The 23,746-nt window shown below is 37.1% G+C and overlaps 1 protein-coding gene across 12 annotated transcripts in view; it reads left to right on the top strand.

Moving 5' to 3' along the window:
* NLGN1 (neuroligin 1) overlaps nucleotides 1–23,746 on the top strand; it is a 596,375-nt gene that overhangs the window by 277,736 nt on the left and 294,893 nt on the right. For 8 of the 12 annotated variants that reach the window (XM_005309651.5, XM_065557743.1, XM_008174577.4 and 5 more), the window contains 2 exons: nucleotides 8,550–8,609; nucleotides 18,628–18,780. In XM_005309651.5, coding sequence (XP_005309708.2) covers nucleotides 8,550–8,609; nucleotides 18,628–18,780 — 213 coding nt within the window. The remainder of the gene's footprint in view (nucleotides 1–8,549; nucleotides 8,610–18,627; nucleotides 18,781–23,746) is intronic. The other 4 variants (XM_065557746.1, XM_008174582.4, XM_008174581.4 and 1 more) reach the window with 1 other exon arrangement.

The following is a 23,746-nucleotide window of genomic DNA, read 5'->3' as shown; positions in this document are numbered from 1 at the left end:
CCCAAGCACGGCAGTCAGGCGGCTTTCAGCGGCATGCATGCGGGAGGTTCGCTGGTCCTGCGCCTTCGGCGTACCCGCTGCCGAAACTGTGGGACCGGAGGACCTCCTGCAGGCATGCAGTCGAAGGCACCCTGACTGCCACCCTCACGGCGACCGGCAGGCCACCCCCCCGTGGCTTGCCCGCCCCAGACATGCGCATGGTGTACTGGTGCCTGGAGCCGCCCCTGCATATGGGAGGGACAGCTCTATTTATACTGCTGCCTTATCCGAAGTGCCTATTCCATCCCCCTATGCCACTGGGAGTGAACCAAGCTCATAGACTCTAGCCCTAATGGTTTTTATTACCTTGCTATTTTTTCCTTTTGCATTGGCATCTGGTATATGTGATGGAAGCCAATGTGGCTAAGAAGCTACAATAGGTATGTGTGATTTCCAGTACTCAAGTGAGCCAGAAAGATTGATTGCCAGACTATCAGATTTTTTTCTTCATCCCTCCGGTCCATTTTATGAACATTAGTATCTAGAATATAAAAAGGATTGATAGTTTTCTAACTTATTACCAGAAAGCAGTGATCATGACTACAAAGATAAGATATAATTGGATCTTTTGACACATTTTGTAAGTGCTATCACAATCCCTGGAATTTTTATTAGGTGTTTCTGATGATAGAGACTGATCCTGCAGGTGCTTAAACACATGAGGAACTTTAATGGCATAAATAGTCCCAGCAAAATCCATGGGACTCGCATGCCCAAGTGTTTGGGCCTTTATTTAAATGCAGTGCATGGCCCATTAATTTAAACCTTGTGTTCTAAAAGTACTAGACTTGTTGGCTGTTGTGAGAGAACACCAATGTGTTCCAGCCACAGCACCCCAAGTGACACATTTGGCTGCTGCACTGTGCTGGGAATAGAATATTTGCCACCCCTAAATAGAATGGTCTTCTGTATGTCTCACTAATGAGGAGATTGCTTGCTAAGCTATTCTGCATAAGCTTAATTATTTGCTAGGATAAAAGTGTTTTTTTTAAATGGCTGCCTGCTATGTAAAGGAAAGTCTTAGATGGCCACAATGCCTGATATATACTTTCATTACGATCATATAAGGATTTATAGTTGGCTCCATACAAAATATTCACGGCAATGTCATAAGCAAAATAAAATAAAATTGCATACTGTCAGTGCACCTGCTCTTGCAAAATGTATTCAGATGAGTAGCACCACTGTACCCATTTCTGATGTCGTTTACACCCATCTAGAATTTACTTATACTGGTAAAACAGAGATCAGGATCTAACCCATTGACTCAAGCGTGACTATTCATGAAAGTCAAGGTTGCAGGATTAGGTATCCTGTCCTAACTACTCAGCAGCATGTTGGTGTGAAGAAATATAGTGGGGGATAGGTAAGCAGTGCCATGATCACCTGCTTGGTGATTGAAGAGTATGCAATTAAACAGGGAAGCTTTCACAGAAAGTGGCTTCCTTGTTGTGGGTGCAATTGGTAAATCAATTTTATGCCTATTTTTTTTTTTGTACCTGTAGTTCACTGGCAGGTGTAACTACAGTAATTGCTCACAAAGTCATCACAAAAGCCTTAGCCTAGCTGAAAATAGGTTCTGTAAGGTTCATTAGGGGAGAATTAGGTTCTGTGGAAACAAAGACAAAGAAACTTAGCCCCTATAGAGACTAATGATGCAATAATCTTTTCTGTTTCATTTTTTTTAATGAACAGTTGAAGTGCACACAATCATATGGACCAATAGCAATTGTGGTGGTCAGAAATGGAACCCAGTTCCTTATCATGCCTCATTTATATCTGAAGCCCTCTTCTGGACAGTACATTTGGAAATAGGCTTTTAAGCAGGGTCAGGTTGTATCGATGAAAAGAGAGGTGAAGGGCTTGAAGAAAGCAGGAAGTGTGGATCTTAACAGTTTTGTCGATTTGTGTTTTATTATTTATTTTATTTCTGTGGTACGTACAGAAAAGTGCCTGCAGTCTAAAGAGAAAAGAAAACAGACTGGAGGAGCAACACTTATACAGTTAAGTTAGCAAATATGAATAAATAGGACATGTAAAATATAATCTGTTTACTCCTCAAGTGCACCGAGGTCAGTAAGTTTCTCAGAGGTGAGTCTTCAGCAGTTATTTGTGTGTGTAGCGGGTGGGAACTTTATGGATAAGTTCAGGAAGCTTCTTCATCTTTTTCAAGGGGCAGCATGGAAGACCGCACAGAAATGATTGTACAAGAAGCTGATGAATGGGCATTTGAAGCTCACATCGTTGGAGTAGGAGTGAATATGGGGCGGGGGACCTAGAATGAGACAAGAGTTGACAAGTAGGGAGAGTCATGCTGGGTTTTGAAGGCAGTAATAAGTGCCATATAATGTTGTTGTTTTTTCTTAAAGTAATTACAATAACCTATAATTGTACAAGTCAGAATGAAGAAAGAGGTCACCAGCTGGCAAAACCAAGCCGTACAAGTGCAGGTACTAATAGCAGTGGTACCAATAATAAGTAGCTGAGGTCTTGGGTGGGTTTGTACAGCCCACACTGAAGCCCATGCTGCCAGAGCTTCACTGCTGTTAGCACCCACGCTAGCTTGGGTATGCCTATGCATGCTGCAGTCAGACTCTCCAGTTACAGTGTGGGCAGCAGTTAGGAGCCTAGCTCCAAGTTAGGGTCATTTGGGCCTCTGAAAATCTCCTCCCAAAGAAATTCTGGTTCTGTTTCTCCCCCTAGCTGTTTTTTTTTAATGACTAAAATTATGTTATACCACCATTCAGTAAATGACCATCATACTGGAACTTTCCAATTTGTCATAACATTTATACAGGCAACTGTCATAAAGACTTGTATCAATATGTAAACATATACACCTGAAACAATATGTCAGATGTCTGATTTTTAGAATTGCAAGCAATGAGTATAATGGAGCGTAAAGGTCTTAGGAGGTTGAGACTATCCCAAAATTAAATTTAAAAAAATCATTATACACTGGAAAAGTACCAATGTTATTTTGAAAAAATAATCTGAATTTACTCTAGTTGGAGTCCATGTCACCTAATGTTTGAAAATGACATCTGATCTAGCAAAACCTCAGATATTATTTTATAGCCCCAAACGTCTAAAATGAACAAATAAAATTTTATTTCGCAGATCTTTAAATGTCCAACCAAAACTTCTATACTAATGATGAAGGCATAGTGGTAGATGGATAGAAGCTCACCTAAATTAAAGGTAAATATATAATAATATTATAACAGGTATGGAACAATTAATGTTGAACCAGAATTCCAAAATGTAGCAACCCATTTAATGAATCTTGGCAGTACCCATGTTGTTCCATTGTTAAAACCACCTTCACCAGTTTCCAGTTATGGGACAGACAATCTAAGCCAGGAACGACATTCATCTAAATGCAGGCACTCAAAGAATCATCAGTAGTGATTACCTGATCCCTGGACGCTACTTAAGTCCAGGGTAAAAGACCCTTCTTTCCCCTCCTTATTATTGTGACAATAGAACATTTTGACTAGATCCACAGCTTGTAGCTACATTGAGTCCTGGTGAGGAGTTGGTGCTTCTTTTTTTTTAATGAAGGGGTGATTATGTGTATTATGAATTTTTGATGATTAGGGTTGCCAGGTCAAAAGCTAATAACATCCACAACTTTCATGCCTTTCAAATGCATGCATGACACAAAAGGCCATGGATAATTTCTCCTGAAACAAGACCATAAAGAGAATTTAGAATCATCTTTAATATATTTGAGAGTACATTAGTTCTGCATCAAAGGGAATGGTAAAAGGTAGTGTTAATATGGTTGGATTTTAATTATTTTGAAGCACATAATTATTCTTCAGTTATCCGCACAGAAATGCTGATTTTTTTATTCTATTTAAAAAGGACACTCCACTGTAAGCATAGAGTGGTCAGTTATAGAGATGTTAAAAATGCATTGTATCCTTCTTTAGCATCAGTTGGATTAGTCAGAGTGAAGAATCTGAATTACTGAGTTTTCAGTAATGTAAAAACCACTATTCTGGAATTAAATGAGTTCAGAGTTCATTAGGAGTTCTCCTTACACACAGCGTTCCTTATGTTTTTGCAATAAGACTGTTCATTGTCTTGATGACACATAAAATGCAATAATCACTTTCTCTCCCTTTTCAATTGACATAGGGTCTACTTTTCCATTAATATTAATGAGTTGTGTATGCTACAATGGGAGACTCAAACCCTATAGAGTTTCGTGATCAAATAAATCACCCTGCATCAGCATTTTAGAGGTTTCAGTCTCTCTTTTTTCATAATTTAAGATACCTGCTTAGTGTGCCAATAGTTGATATTTATGGCATTAAAAAGAAGCAGAAATGATAGTTACAACTTGGTCCAGACCAGTGAGCTGCTCTTTCTGTTTGAAGGCTAGTTTATAAACATAATAAAAGGATTTTTTTTCTTAATAGATGCACAAGTGTTAGATGGAATGAGTGAAAAAATAAGCGGAACTAGTGAGTATTCATCAAGGATACTAAGAGGCAAAAGTGGAACAACGGAATGAAAAAGTAGATCTAAAGCCACTTATAAATGTAGTAGTCTGGTGCCATAAGAAGTAATTCTGGAAAGTTAACAAGCTTTATTTTATGCTGCTCTGTCTTCCCTGTCTTGCTACCATTTAGTGAATTCTGTTTAATTAGCTTTTAGCACCTGCACAAAATATAAAATCCAAACCAATTGTTTCCCCAACGGAAAAAACCTATAGAATCTAATAGTGAATAAATGGCCATAGAAATTATTGTAGGCAAAGTATAGATGCATAAACATAAACTTTCTATAAATATTTATTTGAACCTAACTGAGAATTCTGTCCCTGCTATACATTTCCAGAGCTTGTTTACATTTTTTATTGAAGGGATATTCTTGTCTGTTACATTCTGTAGGATTTTCCCATAAGGATTTATTTTCTTACTGCCTGAGTTGAACTCACATTGACTTCAGTGGGAGTTTTTCCTGTGTAAGGGCTGCAGGTTTGAGCCCTTTTCTTATTAACTTAACCTAGTAGGCAGACACAGGAACAGTATTAATCAGTGGAGTCTATTATTCCTGAGAATAAGGAAACAGTCGGCATTATTTACTATATTGGAACTGAGAAGCACTGCTGAAGCAAAGGAAAGCCAAGTCTAAAACCTCTACCATTGCTCTGGTAGTTTCAGAAGTTTGGCTTCCTATTGTCTAGCCTCAGGTACTATGGTTAAGGGGGCCATATAAGTACCTAACATAAATAGCCAAACAAAAAATTGCCACCGTTTCTTTAAGATCTCAAGGTTACAATGCCTTTCTTTTGGAGTTTAATGGTTCAGACAGCCACATGAGCAATAGTACTTAAACAGACCTTTCATCCAAGGACTACAGAGCATTTACAAACATGAATACATCTGAGAAGTAGGTAATTACTGATAGTTACAGAGGCCTCTCTACACTGTGATACGATGACCTAGGTTTCAACCACATCAGTGGCTTCAGGAGTAGATCTCCCGTGGCAGAAAGTATATTGAAAGAGGTAGGCATTTGTTGCTCTGAGGTGGCCATTGCCAAAGTGGATGCTGCAGCCAATAAGGTTTGCAGGAATGGGCCAGGTTATGCTAGAAATCACACCTACTATTTATCTTGGAAGACTATCTAGGGGAGGGAGGGCAATGGTATTGCTACCTGCCTTCATCAGGAATGAATTCTCCCCACCAGGAGAGGAGATTAGTTGAGCCTCTTATTTTAGACTTGATAGAACCTAAATGTAAATCTGGGATTCCAGACTACACTGAGAAGACAAACCATGTTAAACTATGCTAGCCTGAAGTATGTTCCGGATCATTTGATTCCATTAACAGTGTGTTTCCCGCTGTTACTGGGAACTGTGTGTATTGAATATGGCCATGTAGGAAGCTGACCAGCAAAGTGACCACCTATGTTTCAAAGAAACAAAAAGGCAATTTGATGAAAAATAGAGGCTAAGCTTATTTGTAAGGGGCATGTTTCACTTGTACTGTGAATCATTTTGCAGCACAAGATCATACCTTTATATAACAGTGTTTGATTCTCTGTATGACTGCTGTTAAGATATGGGATTATATTGATTTTTAGACAGATATGAAACACAATGTGCCATATGAGGGACATCCCTTATAATAAGGGACTAGTCATCTTTCTATTTGCAATTAAATGTTTTCAGTCCGAGAAAGAGAACTTTCCCTCTACACAATTTATTTACAGAAATACATGAGACATTTGTCTTTTCAGATGTCTCTAGGTTTGCCTGTGGATCACTCCTTTTAACATAATAGTTGTCAAGAAACCCTTAAAAAGAATACATATTTTTAACTGTAACATGCCATTACTGGTTACTATATGCATATCTCTTAGAATTGGTAATAGTTGATTCTTCCCTGTATGCTGTAATGAAAATATACCTTTAAGTGAATGATTTTCTAGTTTCCTTGCTATACTTAGTGGTTTTGTCCTTTTTGGGGAGTATAGTAGCTATGGTGTGAGAATGATAGCAGCAAATCAGTAGGGTGCTACCTGCATTTAGATAGGGTCACATTATGTAGATATCATAATTTGTAGCGATTATATTGAGGATTTCCATTAGCAGAAGCTATTGCATTCACCAAGGTTCTGAATTAAACAGAATGATTGTTTGCAGGTGTAATTGTAAAATTCTCTTGTTGAATTTATGATGTATAATTCCAGTGTTCTGTATTTAGAATGAGCTTGAAACTATTCTCCTGACCGATGCAGTAATTAAGGTATTCAACTGTGGTTTTCAACTACACCTCTACCCCGATATAACGCGACCCGATATAACGTGAATTCGGATATAACGTGGTAAAGCAGCGTGCCGGGAGGGGAGGGGGCGGAACACTCCAGTGGATCAAAGCAAGTTCGATATAATGCAGTTTCACCTATAATGCAGTAAGATTTTTTTGGCTCCCGAGGACAGCGTTATATCGGGGTAGAGGTGTATATGGTCTGGTTTCTAAATTCACAACTAAAATTTCATGGTACATCATGGATTATTTATGTTTGTCAAACACATGCACCTGGTGCAATACAAACAACATTTTCAGATTTTTTGTTTTTAAGTGCACTAATCAGAATTATAGCGTTCTTTGCACAGATTGCAGGCTTAATGTTGGATTACTAATATCCTATAACATAACAGAAGTAGATGGGAGCTTTTAAAAATACAAATGTTTTAACACTACTTCATTGTTCAATGTGCTTAAAGTTAATGCGTGCCTCTTGCCTACATGTACTATAGATATCGACACACACCTTTCATCTTTGTTCTTCTTTTTTGTCTGTTTTATGCATGAGAAAGTTCTTGTTTTCTACTATGTGCATGGCTGCGTTTTTTAACTTGAGTCCTGTGTTTGTACTGATTGCTTTTTTTGCATGCAAATTACAGAATGTCATGGAAATTGGATAGCTCTGAAAAAAGGAAAGATAATACTGAGTTCCAACTGTCTTGTGTTTGTGCATAACTATGTGGAATACATGATATATGGAAATATTTTCATTATGGCCTTTGACTCTTCTTCTGCTGTATTTTTTATTACTTGCTAAGAGAGAAGGGCAATTTTTTTTCTGTTGCAAAAAATGATGAATCTCCTTACATGTTAATGGTACTTGTGTTGGCATGGAATATGGAAGGGAATTATTAAACCTTAATTCCATTATTCTTAGTTTTGATTGTAAGATGTTAGTTGCCCTGCCTATGCTGAGACTTGAATAGCCTGTGTTTTAAATGTTACTTTTGTATAGATTGTGTGACATCTTAGTCCCACTGAAGTCAATGGAAAACGTAGCTCCCATTGACTTAAGTAAGGCCAAGATTTCACCCGTTGTTTCTAAAGCCCACTTTGGGACTTTCATATTTTTTAATAAATATATCAGCAGGTGGTCAAAGAAAGGTTATAGGGAATTTTCAGTCCACAGCTGTATTTAAATTGGAATATAATAAATGAGTCCAAAAAAAAAAGCCAAACCCATGCTTGTCGTTTTTAAGGAGGAGCTAAGATGGTTGGACTCAGAACTTTGATTTTACTTTTCACAGAAAATTTTCTCTTCACCAATTGTCAAGATATTTATCAGCAACATTATTTCATTAAATATGAGAGCTAATTTGGTTTTAGGTTGTTATGGTCACCATTTCTTCTTCAAATTTAGAAACGAAGGCGATAAATATATGTTTGTGGTGGGTATGCTTTTAGTAAACATTTCCTTTAATTCTTGATTTTTTTTTTTTATGTAAAGTATCAGGCACTATTTGCCTCTCATGCTAGATGTTTCTAATAGCCATACCCTAGAGGAGAGATTTTGCTATAAAGTTTAAAAAACAGAACAAAAATGTGTTAGTTGAACTTCCCCCCCAAATGTTTTTCTTGAAACATCCTTGGGAATTTAATATTGACTATTTTTTTCCTCAGTCTTGTATATTCTTGAATTGTCTTTTTTTTTCCCTCCATTTTCTCCATTCTCAATCCTAGGTCCCCTTACAAAGAAACAGACAGATGATTTAGGTGATAATGACGGTGCTGAAGATGAAGGTATTTTTTTTTTTGCCGCCAAACTGATTTGCATGACAAGGATCCCTGAAAATCTTTTTCTCCCCTCTTTTTTTAACTTCTTGTCTTTTGAAGATTTTTTTTTATTCCCATTTTTGATGTGTTTTGTCTTCTTGCTTGTTGTTTATATATATATATTTATATTTTTTTAATTCTTTTAAAAGAAAGAATGTTGTTAAGTTTTACATTTTTATGCAAACGAGTAACAATATTTAAAGATGAGTGTTTTTGTTTTTTTGAAATGGACTTTTGATATGTTTCATCCCACCTTTTGACTGAATTTTGTCCATACTATTTGAACTAACACTTTTTTTAAGTCTCTCTGTACACCTTTTTGCATGTTTTCTAACCCTCTGTATTTATATATTTCACCAAATACAAAGATATTTCTTTCACCAACTGATCTCAGTTTGATAAACATAGAAAATATTGTGTTTATAAAGAGAAAATGTTAGAAAGCTCTTACAAAGTGTCTCTCAAGCAACTGAATTTTCAGTACAAAAGCACAAAAACCCTTCCCTTCTGCATTATCATGTCAAGAAATGTAAGCTCAGATACCTAATCTCACTCGGACAAGACGCCTGGCACTTAAATTGTAGCCAGATTTTCAGCTACTGTATATTGGCCTCATTCCATTGAATTCAGTGGAGTTGAGCAGATCTTCACCAATTTGATGCGGTCCATTATGTTTTTACTATTACGAAGATCTACAGTTGTCTGGGCTGATGTTATTGAACACATTAACAAACACTATTACAAATAGATAGTATGAACATGTTGAACACATTACTTTTGTTTATGAATTATAAACATTAATCATATAAGTCTAAGACTTTTTTTCATATTAGAAACTAACAACATGCAAGCACTGGTAACTAGGCCTATTTCTCTCAAGCAATGTAGCCCATTTCTGTTAAGTTTTATAGTTCCAGATCTCATCTATTTTGTTTATTTTCAAAGAGAAAATTGAGGTGCTGTTTAGAAATTGCCAATGTTGTTGCCTCATCCCTCTCTTATCTGCTTTTTGGTCAAGTACCATTGCATGAAAGATAGAATAACTGTAACTACAGAGCTCTACCACTTTCCTTTTCATTAACACTAAAGAAAAAGGAGTACCATCTATTAACGGATGCTCATATTTTTCTTCAAATAGCTTCTGTGTAGAGATGTGAAAAATGAGTATTGTATCACCTGACTTGCTTAGATTCACGTGATCTGATTTTATTCACTTATGTTAATCCTGTAACAATACATTTTGATATTAAAAATATTAGCAGGGGCAAAGATTGCAACTAAATCCCAGTAGTTCTGACTACTGGCACACATTTACCTGTATTGCAAGATTTTGCCACTAGTATTCGACTGGCAGCTCCTATTCCAACACCCTTCTATACATTTAATGATAAAGTTGTTGCCCATCCCCATTCCGGTCTGTGTGCCATTGGCGTGTTCTGTTACCCAACTCCCATTCAGGACTGAGAGTTTTTTGACCCCAAGATGGTCAATATGTGAGTGGTGTATCCTTTTCCAATAGTTGCTTGAATTTTAGAATTTACAGTTAAATCTCTAGTGAGATACATTTAAAAGCAGAATATTCAGACAGGTGGTTAAATTCAGCTCAGAGTGGTAGTGACAGAGCAGTGACTATCAAATGGAAGTTCAGTAGCTTATGTTAAATGAATTTCATGGTCTCATCCATTTTTGGAGGACATGTTGTCCATACAACCACCAGTATTGGCAGTCTGAGGAGAGGAGCCAAAGATTGTAAGGGTGTAAAGTTGAACTGAAAGGGGAAAATTAATTACAACTATAACTAATTATTTTAGTTTATGGGACTGGGATTTCAGTCCCTCTGGCATCAGGGATGAAAATTGTACTCCCCTGTTCTGTGCTAGTGGGAGCAGATGGATCTGGGGGATTCATCCTGAGGTAAGGACAGACACTGTTTACCCCTCCACCTTCCTCAAAGATTTCAAAAGGGACAGGTCAACTATATATTCCATTGGTGAGCCACAGTCACTATGGAGAATACACAGGAGAAGTGCTGAATTGGTGCATTTCCTACATGCTTTGGTACTGGGCTTCCACAGCCAGATAACTCTGAGGTAGCAGACAACTTGCACTGCTGTGACCTCATCTCCTCAGGCTGGACTTTCCAGCTCCAGGGTCCTGTGGTCTAAGTTGCACAGGCAGGATTGACCCCCCCCCCCCCCGCAAACCTCAAATTAAATTTACTTGGGGCAGGGTGGGTAAGCAAATAAAACAAAAGAACTGCCTCCTCTTCCCCACACCCTCCAAAAAAGCCACCCAAGATGTCAATATATCAAACCATGTGCCAACCTTATCCTCAGGTTTCCCTTGACAAATTCTGCAATACAGTTACTTGTGGTCAGTGCAAACATCTGCAGAGGACTGAACATTTAGGGGTAGCAAAAACAAATATAAAAATAAATAAGTTACACACAAAAAACCCTATTCAGATTGGGCTGGCCATGGCAAGGAGGGCTGTGTTGCATAATTGTATGGTCCCTGTCACATAATTTAAGAATAATGTGTTGCAAAGAGCACAGGACCTTGCCTATGTTTCTTTAGAGGCTCAATGAGCCCTTACCAAGAGCCTGGATCATAGCCACCTGGCTTAAGGGACCACACAGTACTCCCTATGGAGTCAGTCTCTCACTTTAATTAGCAGCAGATTTCAATATAAAACAGTATTAAATAATCCCCAGTCCCATGTACTACGTGTTACTACTACAGCATCAGCATTCTCAATCGTTGCCAGCCCAGGGACAAAGGAGACTGGGATCAGTAATCAAACTTGGGTCTTCTGTATGTGCTACAACCATTAGGCCAGCCTTAATGAGATCATTTTTCATTTTTGTTTTCAGAAGACCCAAAGGCACTAGTGCACATTACAGGCTAATGATCTGCAAATTTGCTGTTTAAAAAATGAAGGTGTTTTCAAGTCCTATGAGTGTAAAATGTGTGCAAAGTCAGAAGTTATGTAAACTTCTTTGCTTTCCCATTTTGTTTGCATTCTTGCAACTGTATAATCTTTATATGTCTTAACAGGCCAGCATCTGTCTCACAAGAGCTGTACTAAACGTTTTGCCTTGTCTACACTTGGACGTTTTCTTGCCTGTTTTTGAACAAGGTAGCTACACTTGTGTTACCACTGAGCTGTGGTAAAAACACCTGTGATGCATGTAGCATTAGTGAATCCGCACCTTTACTGACAAATGGGTAAGAAATATCTAGTGTAGACACAACATTAAACTAAGAGTTGCTCAGGCAGTGAATAAACTAGCTTCCCAGATCTGGAAACCTGGTTTGGGTTAAAAAAGTAAAGGATTTGAATATTTTCATCCTAGTTGCCTACTATTTTTTGTTTAGTTCATAAAATTAATTTAGTTTAATCTGGATTTATATTAAAAAGTACCTATCCATTAGGCACTTTTGGTACATATACATTAAAATAATTATTAGTAAAATCCTCAGCTAGAATTGTGGCTCAGAGTACTAGGCTGTACAAACATATGAAAACTCAGTCACCAATGGACTCCCCTCGTCCATCAGAAATCCTATGCACTGTGTAGCTCCCCTATCTTTCTGTCTCACTTCATCACCATGGTATCAGAGCAGCTCAAAATCTTTAATGTGTTTATCCTCACAAACTTCCTGGTAGGAAAGGGTCTCACCCATTTTACAGATGGGGAACTGAGGCACGGAGAAGCTAAGTGATTTGCCCGAGGTGACACAGGAAGTTTATGGGAGAGCAGGGAATGGAATCCAGGACTCTAAGGCTAGCCCTTCTCCACCACTTTCTCCAAAGTCTGGGGGAAGAGATAGACATTGCATCATGTTCTGAAAGTCAACAGACTGAAGCTCTATTGTACCAAGAAGGGAAGTGAATTCCAGGACTGTGTATTTTTTCTGGTGAAGAGCCCTCTACCAGCCTCAATGTTTTAAAAGTAAGCTAGGGACAGCTAACTCAACCCTCTCAGCAGATCTCTATTGCCATGGTAGCACAAGAAGAAAGGCGTTCTCTTGGGTAGCTTTATCTCAAACCATTTGACTTTAGAGAACAGTATATAGTAGTATACATTTGTTTATATCACAAAACAACCACATGCTTCAGCATAATTACAGTCCCAGCCAGGCTGGAAAAGCATAAATGTTGCAATTTAGGATGGAGAGTCTTTGACTGATATACACAGACAGCACAGTGCCTGCTCACACTGTCACCTAGGCATATTAGTTTCTCATTCCATGAGCATCAACATTTGAGAGTAAAAAAATTATTTGCATGTTAAATTTTTCAGTTAATATTTCCCCCCTCTGACTGAGAGCTTCTGTTCAATCTACATTGAATTTTTACAATGGTGTTGCTAACACTTCAAAATATAGGTAGTAAAAATTCTGACAGACTCTTAATGTAAGCAGCTCTATTGGGTTCCATTATAATTATATCCCTACCAACCATTGGTAGTATGGTGAAGGGTCTGTCAGTTTTTGCAGTACTAACTTTCATCTTTCAGTAGTTTATAAGTTACTACTGACTTGGGTGCGGAGTCCTTCTCTAATTAGAACCTTATATTGCTGCTTACATATTAAAGGCCTATCAGAATTACAACTCTTGCATTTCATACTACTTTGCATCTCTTACATTTATACAGTGCCTTTCATACAAAAAGGATCTCAAAGCACTTTGCAAATTCAGCAATTACTATATAGGGATCACTTCGTCCATCACTTAAATACAGCTACCTCTCAGGTGAAATGTAGCCAGTGGCTTAACAAGAGTATACAGCAAAATGACCCAAAAGCTTAAGATAGGAGCTGAAGAAGAATACTACATTCAACTGAAATTTGAGGGGGTATTTAGATAGGCTGAATGTAATTAGAGGGTTGGAATTTTGTCAGAAGGTTAGGATTAAACATTCGCATTCTTAAGAAAAGTGCAATAGATTCTTTAATGATCACAAGCTGTCAGGCATTCAATTTGACAACACGTCTAAAAGATGTGATGATTTTTAATGGAAGTTTGCATAATAAGATTTTCAGTGACACTGGCTTACACTATTAAAATAACTATAGATGTATTTAGTGTCTCATGGATTTGAACTCAAAGTAAAATGGCTTCAAAGGAGGTTTTAAACTGTGAAAATAGTTTCATTGACTGGTGCCATGTTCTCGTTATGCAAAATTTGTTAGAAAATTATTTTGGAATAGCTAAAACAGTACATATGTAGAATCTTGCTAAGTACGAAGTACATGGATTCCTGAACAGCTAGTTTGTTTGTAAAATCTTCTTAACAGTTTTCAACAATAACATGTTCAAACCCAAATGGACCTGAGATGGTAAATAAAAATGTCACATATCTCTATAATGTCAAAGTGAGACTTTTAAAAGGACCCTGGAACAAATGAAACTTTATGACATTTATTTCTGAAATTAGTTATTTATTCTTTATGCATTACTGTTGTGCCCAAAATCCCCATTCAGGATTGATGCTCCATTGTGCACTCTAGGAACACAGAATAAGACAGCCTCTTCCCTGAATGATTTAATCTAATTAACAGCAGAGATAACAAGTGGTTGTAACAAACATTAAGAAGAAATAATAAGAGCATGTATTTACATAGGCCATATAAATAAGATAAATATCAGATGTACCCACTACGCATCTACTTAGACATTATCAGTTGGCAATTTAAGACCAAATAAATCACGGTATCAAGGCAAAACACAGGTATGAATAAATGAAGGGAGTGAGATGCCTGGAGTCAGGGAGGATTTTGAATAGAGATGTCCCATATACATTTCTTTTGAAAATTTCCACACTTCTTGTCAGAAACTCCAAACTCTTGGTAGAAATACTAAACTTGTGACCTGATTCTGCAGGCCTTATTCACACTGAGACTACTTGCATGAGTAACTACTACTCAGCATGAGAAAGGATTAGGAACAGGCCCTTAGTGGCCAAGTCCACCACGGGTGACTTCAACAGAATACGCTATGGATAAACCTGTTCCCTGATTCACTCAGAATTAAATTCTGATTTCACGAAATCTGCAAAGGTATACCTGAATGTAGAATTTGGACCGCTGTCTAGACATTGCAATGTATTAAATTGAAGATATTCTAATGTCATGCAGTTTACTGAGCACACTGCAATACTCTGGCACAATGGGCTGATATTGGCTCAGAGGTTAGAGATGGAAAACACCTGTCAGGTCATTTAGATGGGATTTTCAAAAGTAGCTAAGGGAGTTAAGTGCCCAAGTCCTATTTGATTTCAGTGGGAGTTGGGCACCTAACTCCAATCCAAAACTTTTGAAAATCCCACCTTTAATCCTTTTTCATACCAATACAGACTTATTCTTGCACAATATTTTTACTACTTTGTCCACTCTAATTTTTAAAGGTGTCAAACAATGGAGCTTACACCAGTTCCTTGGCCACATATTTCAAGGTCTAATGTAATTCGTTAGATAGTGATTCTTCCTACAGCCTACATTTCTGCTTTCTGAATTTCATACCAGTTAAATTATTAACTTCTAGTTAATAAACAACTCCTCTCTATCCCGAATGTTTACACCTATCAAATACACCCAGATGTGGATAAAGTACTGCAATCCTGTTCAGGCAAAATTCCCACTGACTTCACATGAAATGCAATATTGGATCTCAAAATTGAACAATCTCTAGTCTGTTTTAAATTACATTTCATAGTAAGGACCTGATCCTGCATTAGAATCTGCTAGCGCACATGTGCAGAGTCCCATTAACTTATTTGTCTCCTGATATAGGATTAGAGCCTTGGTATGTATTTCATCTGAGGATCTTGAGTTTGCTCTCAGGTGAGCTTGATAAAAGTGTGGATCGGTCTTGTTCACTGTTAAACTTCCCTTTCCGAGAGTGAGACTCACAGAACCACCACCTTTAGTTTCTAGAAGTGGTTACCCTTAAGTCAAGGTTGAGATCTTTGACAAAGCAGCATGTAGAAAATTTATATTGCATCTAGTCTTATATGATGTGGCATATAGATAAATGGAGAATAATTTGCAGTGCTTGCCTGTTCTTAACCTTTTCAAGCATAATATTTACAGGGAAATCAGAGAAAGGCATAATGTAGGCTGAATTTATCAAAGAATCCTTTCTTTATACCTTGAACTTTGCTTTGCACATGAATGTATAGTTCATCATGTGTTTCCGATAAAATCCACCCATTCTTCTCTAAATACCCCAATATTATTTTTCACATAAACAGAACAGTACTACCAAGATTTCATTACTGTTCACAGTTGGTGCCTTCTAATTCCATGTAATTTTAATTAAAGAAGAACTTGAAACAATCTCCCCCTGTGTTACTTCCAAGTATAAAATTAACAGTGTACAGTTTCTGCTGTGAACAGTCATTTAGTGATTTCAGATTAATAATTAATCATTGCTTTCTTAGTTGTATCCATGCTAGAAAAATTGGAAGCAAGAGCTGTGTGTAAACAGCTATTGGAAATAAATGCTTTAATGAATTTGAAAGGACTTTGCTCTACTTGAATTTGAAACCTGAGCATGTAATTCCATTGGACAGAAAAAGATATGTGCTCTCTTCACTTTAAACTCTGAGAGTGGCACATTGGAAAGTATTTATTGTGTGCTTGAGTGAAGGGCAGGTTATTTCATGAAGGGCAGGCCACCTCTAAGCATCATAATGGTTTTGAAATAAGTGATTATTCTAGAACTTGCAGTATAGAAGAGCCCATCGCTGGAGTTTGAGCACTCTGACTCTTTTTTTCAAAACAACACAAAAATTATACAGTAGCTGTCCTTATAAAAACAAAAACATCTGTGTTGGCCTTTGTCAGATGAAGGAGCTCCTGTGTTTGAACAGCCTGATCTCATCATTGTCCTTGCCATACTTGGGATATGATTCAAGATAGAAGTATGAAGAGTTTTATTGAAGACTGCTTCATTGAGTGTGCCCAAAATAAAAGGAATAACTCATAAATCTAAGATAGCCTTTTCCACACTGATATTAAACGGAGCATGGACGGGAGAAAACGTGAATATTGTTGTAATGAACATGGCTATCTTTCATAGTGAAAGCAAATTTTACGCCAGGATGTTGAGAGAACTCCCTCTTCCTTACTCTGGTATTTTAAACATCCTCTTCAGTCTGCTAATTTTCATAATCTCTTTGGAGACATGTTAGAATGCAGCATTGTGTGCTGTCTTTGGCAATGGAAAATGTTGAACTGGTAGCAGATGAAATCAAAATATCATTAATCCAAACATGTATCAATAACAATTTAATTTTAAACCTTTCCATCACTTTATATCTTCCATTTCTGAGAAAATGATAGTTAATCAAGTTTAAACAGTTAAGGGGCAAATTTGGCATTTATTAAAAAATCCTCCACAGAAGCCCAGCATAACTATTGGACCCACTAAGAAGAATCTTTAAAATGAAATTTGTAATTCAACAAGTAGCTGAAGTAGTATGGCTTCATAATAGCCAATAGCTATTAGTACAATAGCCAGTAGTGTGACTTCATAATGAATGTTTAATGCTGAATTTGTCAGATGGACTTCCCCCACAATGGACCATGGAGGAAAAAAAAATGAGACTACTTCAGAGATCCACATTTTTACTTAAGTGGACACATCAATTTACAAATCACACTTCATTCTGATTTTGGCTTGTTATTGTTATAGGTTCCATCTAATATTAGTAAATGAAAGTTCGGGGAGTTACAAAATTTTCCCCGTTTCCCCAATTTATTTACTTTGTGCATATGCAGCATGTTCTATATAGTCAATTTCAGTATTTCCCCCACACGGTCATAGTGGTGTATATGCAGTATAGTTGTGGCTGTGTAGGTCCCAGAATATTAGAGAGAGGAGGTGGATGAGGTAATATCTTCTATTGGACTGACTTCTGTTGGTGAGAGAGTTCTGTGTGGCTTGAAAACTCATCTCTCACCAACAGAAGTTGGTCCAGTACAAGATACCTCACCATGTCTCTCTAATAGTTGTGTGTAGGCAGTGACTTTCCCCATCATCACCTACGAAAGCAAATAAGAGGAAAGCTTTTTATTTTCTTTCTTTCTCTTCTCACCTCCTTCCTTTTCAAAGGAAAATTTGATTATAAAACCAAAGAAATTACCATTTGGAAATTGGCAAGATTTGAAAAGTGTCTTCTGAAACAAAAAAGCTAAGATTTTCAAAAAGAGATGCCTGAAGTTCCATGCCAATTCAGTACTTTTGAAAATTAGGCCACTTATTCAGATACTCAGGTATGGATTTAGGAAACTAATTTCATACAACTCTGTTTGAAAATCTTGGCCAATCTATACTTTTTCTCAATTATGTAAAAAAGTAAATATCCTCTTATCCTTATCCATCTGGCACAACGTAGTATTGATTTGAGGTCTAAAGCACGCAAACTGTTTTCCCCAGCAGCAGCAGAATAATTCTGACACTCTAAACTTCAGGCATGTTCGCAACTCCTTTTACAAGTTAGTTCTCTTACCTTGTTAGAAGCCAGCAAAGAATATATGACTTCGCCTACTTAGACATGGGGCCAGATCCAATTCATCTTAATAACACAATACGTGTGTTAGTATATGCCCAAACCTGTAGATGGGATTTTCAGAATAGTTCATTCTTGGCTTAACTCTGCTCCTACTTATGTCAGTTTACCATCAACTTCCATGGGGGCAGAATTAGGCCAAATGAGTGGTGTTGAAAATTCCACCTGTTTAAACAAACTCAATGACCAAATTATATGTGTTCATACATTTCTTGGCTTATTAGTCTGTTCAAAGCATGAAGTGTGGAAACAAACACTTGTGCCCTCTCCCAGCCCAGTAATTAATATATGTTGCTTGAGAGACACATGCTGAAAAAGAAAAATAACCTCACTAAGAAACATTATTGCATGTATCTTTTTTGCCACTTTCTTGGGATAAAATGTTTCTCAATATTTTTTTCCAGACATTCGGGACAGTGGGGGACCTAAGCCAGTGATGGTGTATATTCATGGAGGGTCCTACATGGAAGGCACTGGAAATTTATATGATGGCAGTGTTCTGGCAAGTTATGGCAATGTGATAGTCATCACAGTCAACTATCGCCTTGGGGTACTTGGTAAGAAGCTTTTGGATTTCAATTAATCCCTGCTATCTGCATTGCACTTCATATTATTCATGAGAATATTTTCAGAAAACTGCTTTTGTCTTTGTTTTTAAAAGCCTTTTTCCAAAACAAGACTTGTTATTCTGTAGTTCCAAAACAAAATTTCTGCCTTTATATGCTGGATAACCTGGAATTCTGCTTCCAATTTAATGATATAAAAATATAATGCAGATGTTCAGATTTGCTGAGTTCATGTTGCCTCTTTCTGTCATTTATGAACATTATGTTGATTAGATGTACATACTGCATAGGGAAAATGAATTTATAGTATTCAAGTGCTAATTCAGAAATGGGGACTTTTTGTTTGTGAAGGGAAAAGATTAGAAATAATGCTTATGTTCCGTTGATCACCATGGCTTTTTGTCCTCTGAAGAAGCAAGAGATTTTGGGATACTAAACTGGCATTTTTATAATGACATTGTGCTTTCTTGATGTAGCTGGATTCCTTTGGTTTTAAAGTGGGAAGTGTCGGTCTAGTTAAGTACATCCAACATTTTCTAGACAGAATAAGAAAGTCAGAATGGAGAGTAGACTCCTACTGTTTTGACTTAAATGAATGATGTATGCTTACATTGGTGGTTTAAATAAGAAAGAGTTGTGAGGTTGACTCCAAACTATCTATTCATAAGTATTTCTTAAAGTAACATTTTGCCACCCATTCAGTATAGGCAAGCTTGTGACAGAGCTGCCACCTTGAGACAACAAAATAACTTGTTTTTTCCATTCTTTTCTGCTGATATTTTGTGTTTTGAAACCCATGATGTGAATTGGATTCTAGGATATTATATAGACTGATATTGCAATAGTGTACCAGACATTTTAAGAAAGAATCATGACACTATATATAATATCCCAAATGGTTTGATAAACAGCAGCTAAATAATGTGATAAATAATCTGTTGTTTAGTTAACAAGGCCAGTGAACTTTATTCTTAGTATGTTAGCAGTAGGAAAAGGCTAATGGGAGTTATTGAGCATGTTGCTTTTGTTTTCCATTCCAGGGTCATATTATTTACTCAGTCCCCATTTCATTTGTGTTTAGTATGCATCTAGTCTTTTCATGAATTCATTAATTCTTACCGGCTGTCCTGGGTAACTGCCATCTGTCGATTACCTTTTTTGTTAAAAACTGGGGAATTGGAAGACAATGAATTTGACTTTCTCGCTATTCTTGCCTGCCTTTGGTTTTGATGTTGTCTAACTTCGATTCTTGAAACTTGGCATAATTTTAACTGTTTTACATTGCACCCAGTCACTTTCACATGTAAAGTGAACATTACTATTTAAAGCTTATCTAGCTCTTTATTTAGTGTCCAATCCTGGCTTTAATTTGTCCGCAATTCTTTTGGCAATGCGACATGTTATCTTGTTTGCTTTTATTTCAATGTAGTCACACACTGACTTGTTGGTACAATAATTTGGGATTCACGTTCATTGTCAATATATTGTATCAGCTTTCACTTAATGGACTTTCCTTTTTCTAATTTATTTTAGTGCAGTTATCGCTGATGTATCTGCAGTACCAGTCCACTGGGCTAGGCTATCAAGTGATATAAATGCTCCTTGTCTGATTGCATTGTTACTTATTTACTAGTTCCAAACTGTACTTGTAACAGCAATGCTGGAAATCTTATTTTTTGTACCAAAAAATGAACTACTTTGCATGATTCTATTTTAGCCTGAGATTTCAACATTGATCCCTCTAGTAGCTGGGCTAGTAACATCTTACTAAACTTGCATATTCCTTGGTTCTCCCTCTGGTTTGTGTGGTCTTTCGGACAACAACAATGAAGAAAGAAGTACTTCTTTCTTTTTAATTGTAAACTGTATCGGTAAAACCACTAAAACTGAAAAGAGAACTGACTGCAGTAATACTTAAAATGGCTCTCCTTTCAAGTCAGCTTTCAAAAACTGACTAAATTTCAGGTTGACAGTCTTCCCTTAATACAATAAACATACCATTTGCTTGCATATAAAATGACTGTAATACTTCACTATGTATCCACTACAGCAACAAGTCAGCAATTAAAAAGAACTTATACAGTATGCAGTTTTCTCCTCTGCCTTGCATCATTACTTTTTTCTTCCTTTAACATCGCTGCAGGTACTATTATACAATAAGTGTTTAATTCCCCAACACAGGTCTTTTGGTATAAATGCAATAGATATCAACTTCGATTGATGCTGTTTAAGAATATTATTCAGCATTAAACAATTGTCCTGCAAAATATTAGTCTTTGCCGTCCACAGGATTTCACTCCTTGTTTCTCATTTTCACTGTCTCCCTCACTGACAGAGCTTAGCTATGTAAACACTTAAAAACTGATAAACATATTAAGCTATGTTGGTGGGGTGTGGGAGAGGGAGGGAGGAAGGAAGGAAGGAAGGAAAGAGAGGGAAGTCTCAGGGCAGAATTTGATCCACTGGTATGTTTTTACAAGTACATGACATAAAGTTTTGTGGGCAGTGGTTCTCGACATTTTTCCATACTGAGACACCCTCCTATCTATCCAGGATTGAGCTAGGGTCTCCTCCTATTTAGCAATATGGGAAGGGCAAAGGTGTTATAACCCGCAACACCGTTTTGCAATCCCCAGGTTGAGCCACCTGCATTTTAGGGCAATCTAAAGATGGTTTTTGAATTGTTTGTGAGTTGGTAATATTGCTGTTGATCCCTTTAACTTATTTAAATAGCTTATTTCTTTTCTTAACAATAGTAAACTCAAGCAGCTTAATTTTACTTTTTCAGTTTATTATTTATTCAGTACCTTCTCTGAGTGTCGCGCTCTTGGTCAAGTCCAGCTCTTTTGAATTACTGCTTTTTGTGAAACACATGGCAGGGATAATGCACATCTGATATTCCGGTAATTGCTAGTTCTTGAATACACATCTAACTTAAATCTTATTTCTCATTCCTAACTGATTGAAGTTTATACCGAGCAATCTATTTTTGATTGTTCAGCAAGCTTTGAGGAAACAGCACTACATTACTCTCAGGATCATACTATACCTCCTACATACGACTTTCTGCAATTGTGTATCAGAAGAAGTCACAAATGTATTGTAAACTTTTCTGATAGATGCTGTAGATTAGTTTTAGGCATTATGACCTTGTAACAGTTTCTAATAATTTGGTGGTCTCTTTCCAGTGCTCACTCTGCACTAGTGGTAGGGGAATGTTGCTGTTCAGATCTGGGTGTGGATTACTATGGAGCCAACAATAATAGACCGCTGCAGATGAACTTACTAGAGGCCACATTGCTCTCCCATAGCTTTTTCATGGGAGGATGGTGAAACTACATGGAGTTCTAGCCATCATCTCTTCTAATGGGGAAGGAATTTGCAGGTCTGCAGTGGGGTAGGGAATCCCATGTGTTCTGAGAATTTGTGAAGCTGCACTGAACGTAGCTTGAGACAATAAAGCTGCTTACACTGTCACTGGCCTGACTCAAATGTTAGTAGTCAGTTGAACTTGAAATGTATTGAGTAAAGAGAAGATGATGAAAATGAAGAGGGAGATTTAAAACAAACCAGAAACCTGATGAAGTTCCTGGCCCAGTTTTACCTTTGTCTGGAACCTGTCTCCAGAATAAAAGCCCATTACAATTTTTCTTTAATGACAAGAGGGAAAGAAGAGCTGTTTGCTTTGGAAGCTTGGGGACCATTGAATGGAAATAGATCATTTATATCTTTTCTGGCCTTTATATTCTGTTTAAATGCATGTCCTGTGCAATCTGCCTCTTCCAGTGAGGGATGGTAAGTGAAAAGTCTGATATCCTTGAACTTCTGAGACTCTCAAGGGAGAGCCCAGTGGTAAGTGCTAGGAAGGTTTTATGTCTTCTTTATAATAAATACAACTTGCAAAAGGGCAAAATGCAGACAAGTTAAATTTTGAGGTCAGTTAATTTAAAACTTTAGCTGTATATCTCAAATACCTTCATATAATAAGTGAACTAGTGGCATGTTATTTATTTTTTCTTCATTTAAAAAAAGAAACATGAAAATAAAGAGCCTCTGTTTTTTGTGATTAGAATGGGTTAAAAAGTCCTCCTTGGCTCTTACAAAAACACATTGAAATGACTTAAATACTTGCAGTGTTATTTTTCATGTCCTTCTGTTTGAAAAGAAATATTTAGAAAGGGCCAATACTTTGTGATTTGCATCAGGTTGCTTTACCATCTGTCTTCCTTGGCAGTGCCAGCAAAAGAGAGAGAGTTTGCCTATGCCTATTGCACGATCATCTTTCTTCTGCGGCATTAGTTTATTTTTACAGCTCTTGGACTCTTTTTACCTCCCAGGATCCTAATGGGATTCAAAGGAAAAATAGTTCAGACAGTCTTTATTCCACCTCATCTCTAAACTGCCTTGGGGGATGTAAGGATGATTCATGAGAACCTTTCTCTGGAGCTAGTGATGGGCCTCATTTAAATTTCCCATTTTGTTCTTCCTATACAAGCCAATGAGAAGTTTGCCATCGAAACAGCTAAACAGTTCTTCTAATGGCCTGAAGCAAATATTTGTAATGATCAAAGTAAGAACAGGAAACTTCTGATTTCTAGTTTTGAATATTCCATCTTGCTGCACTGGCACTACAAACAAATATCAGATCTCCTAAGAGTGAGAGACTACAATGTATATACACCCACACAGAGAGAAATACGCTGATAAATGAGATCCTCCTGGTTATATTGCAATAACTAATAGCAGTTTTCCCTGCTGAGAAAGCAGATGTAGGTATGCTTAAATTCTGTAATTGTACAGTAATCTTTTAAATATTTAGCAAGATATTGACTTTGATAATCAGGTTAAAAACACTTACCTTCCTCTGTGGTATATTCAGCTAATTTTACATTAAAATGGTTAAACCTTTAATCACAGGTACTCCAATCACCCTTTCTGTTTTCTGCTACAGTTTCTG

Source organism: Chrysemys picta, chromosome 9 (genome assembly GCF_011386835.1).
Source record: "Chrysemys picta bellii isolate R12L10 chromosome 9, ASM1138683v2, whole genome shotgun sequence".
Classification (NCBI taxonomy): domain Eukaryota; kingdom Metazoa; phylum Chordata; order Testudines; family Emydidae; genus Chrysemys; species Chrysemys picta.
Note: the sequence above shows the minus strand (reverse complement) of the source record. Positions and strands in the feature narration are given on the sequence as shown.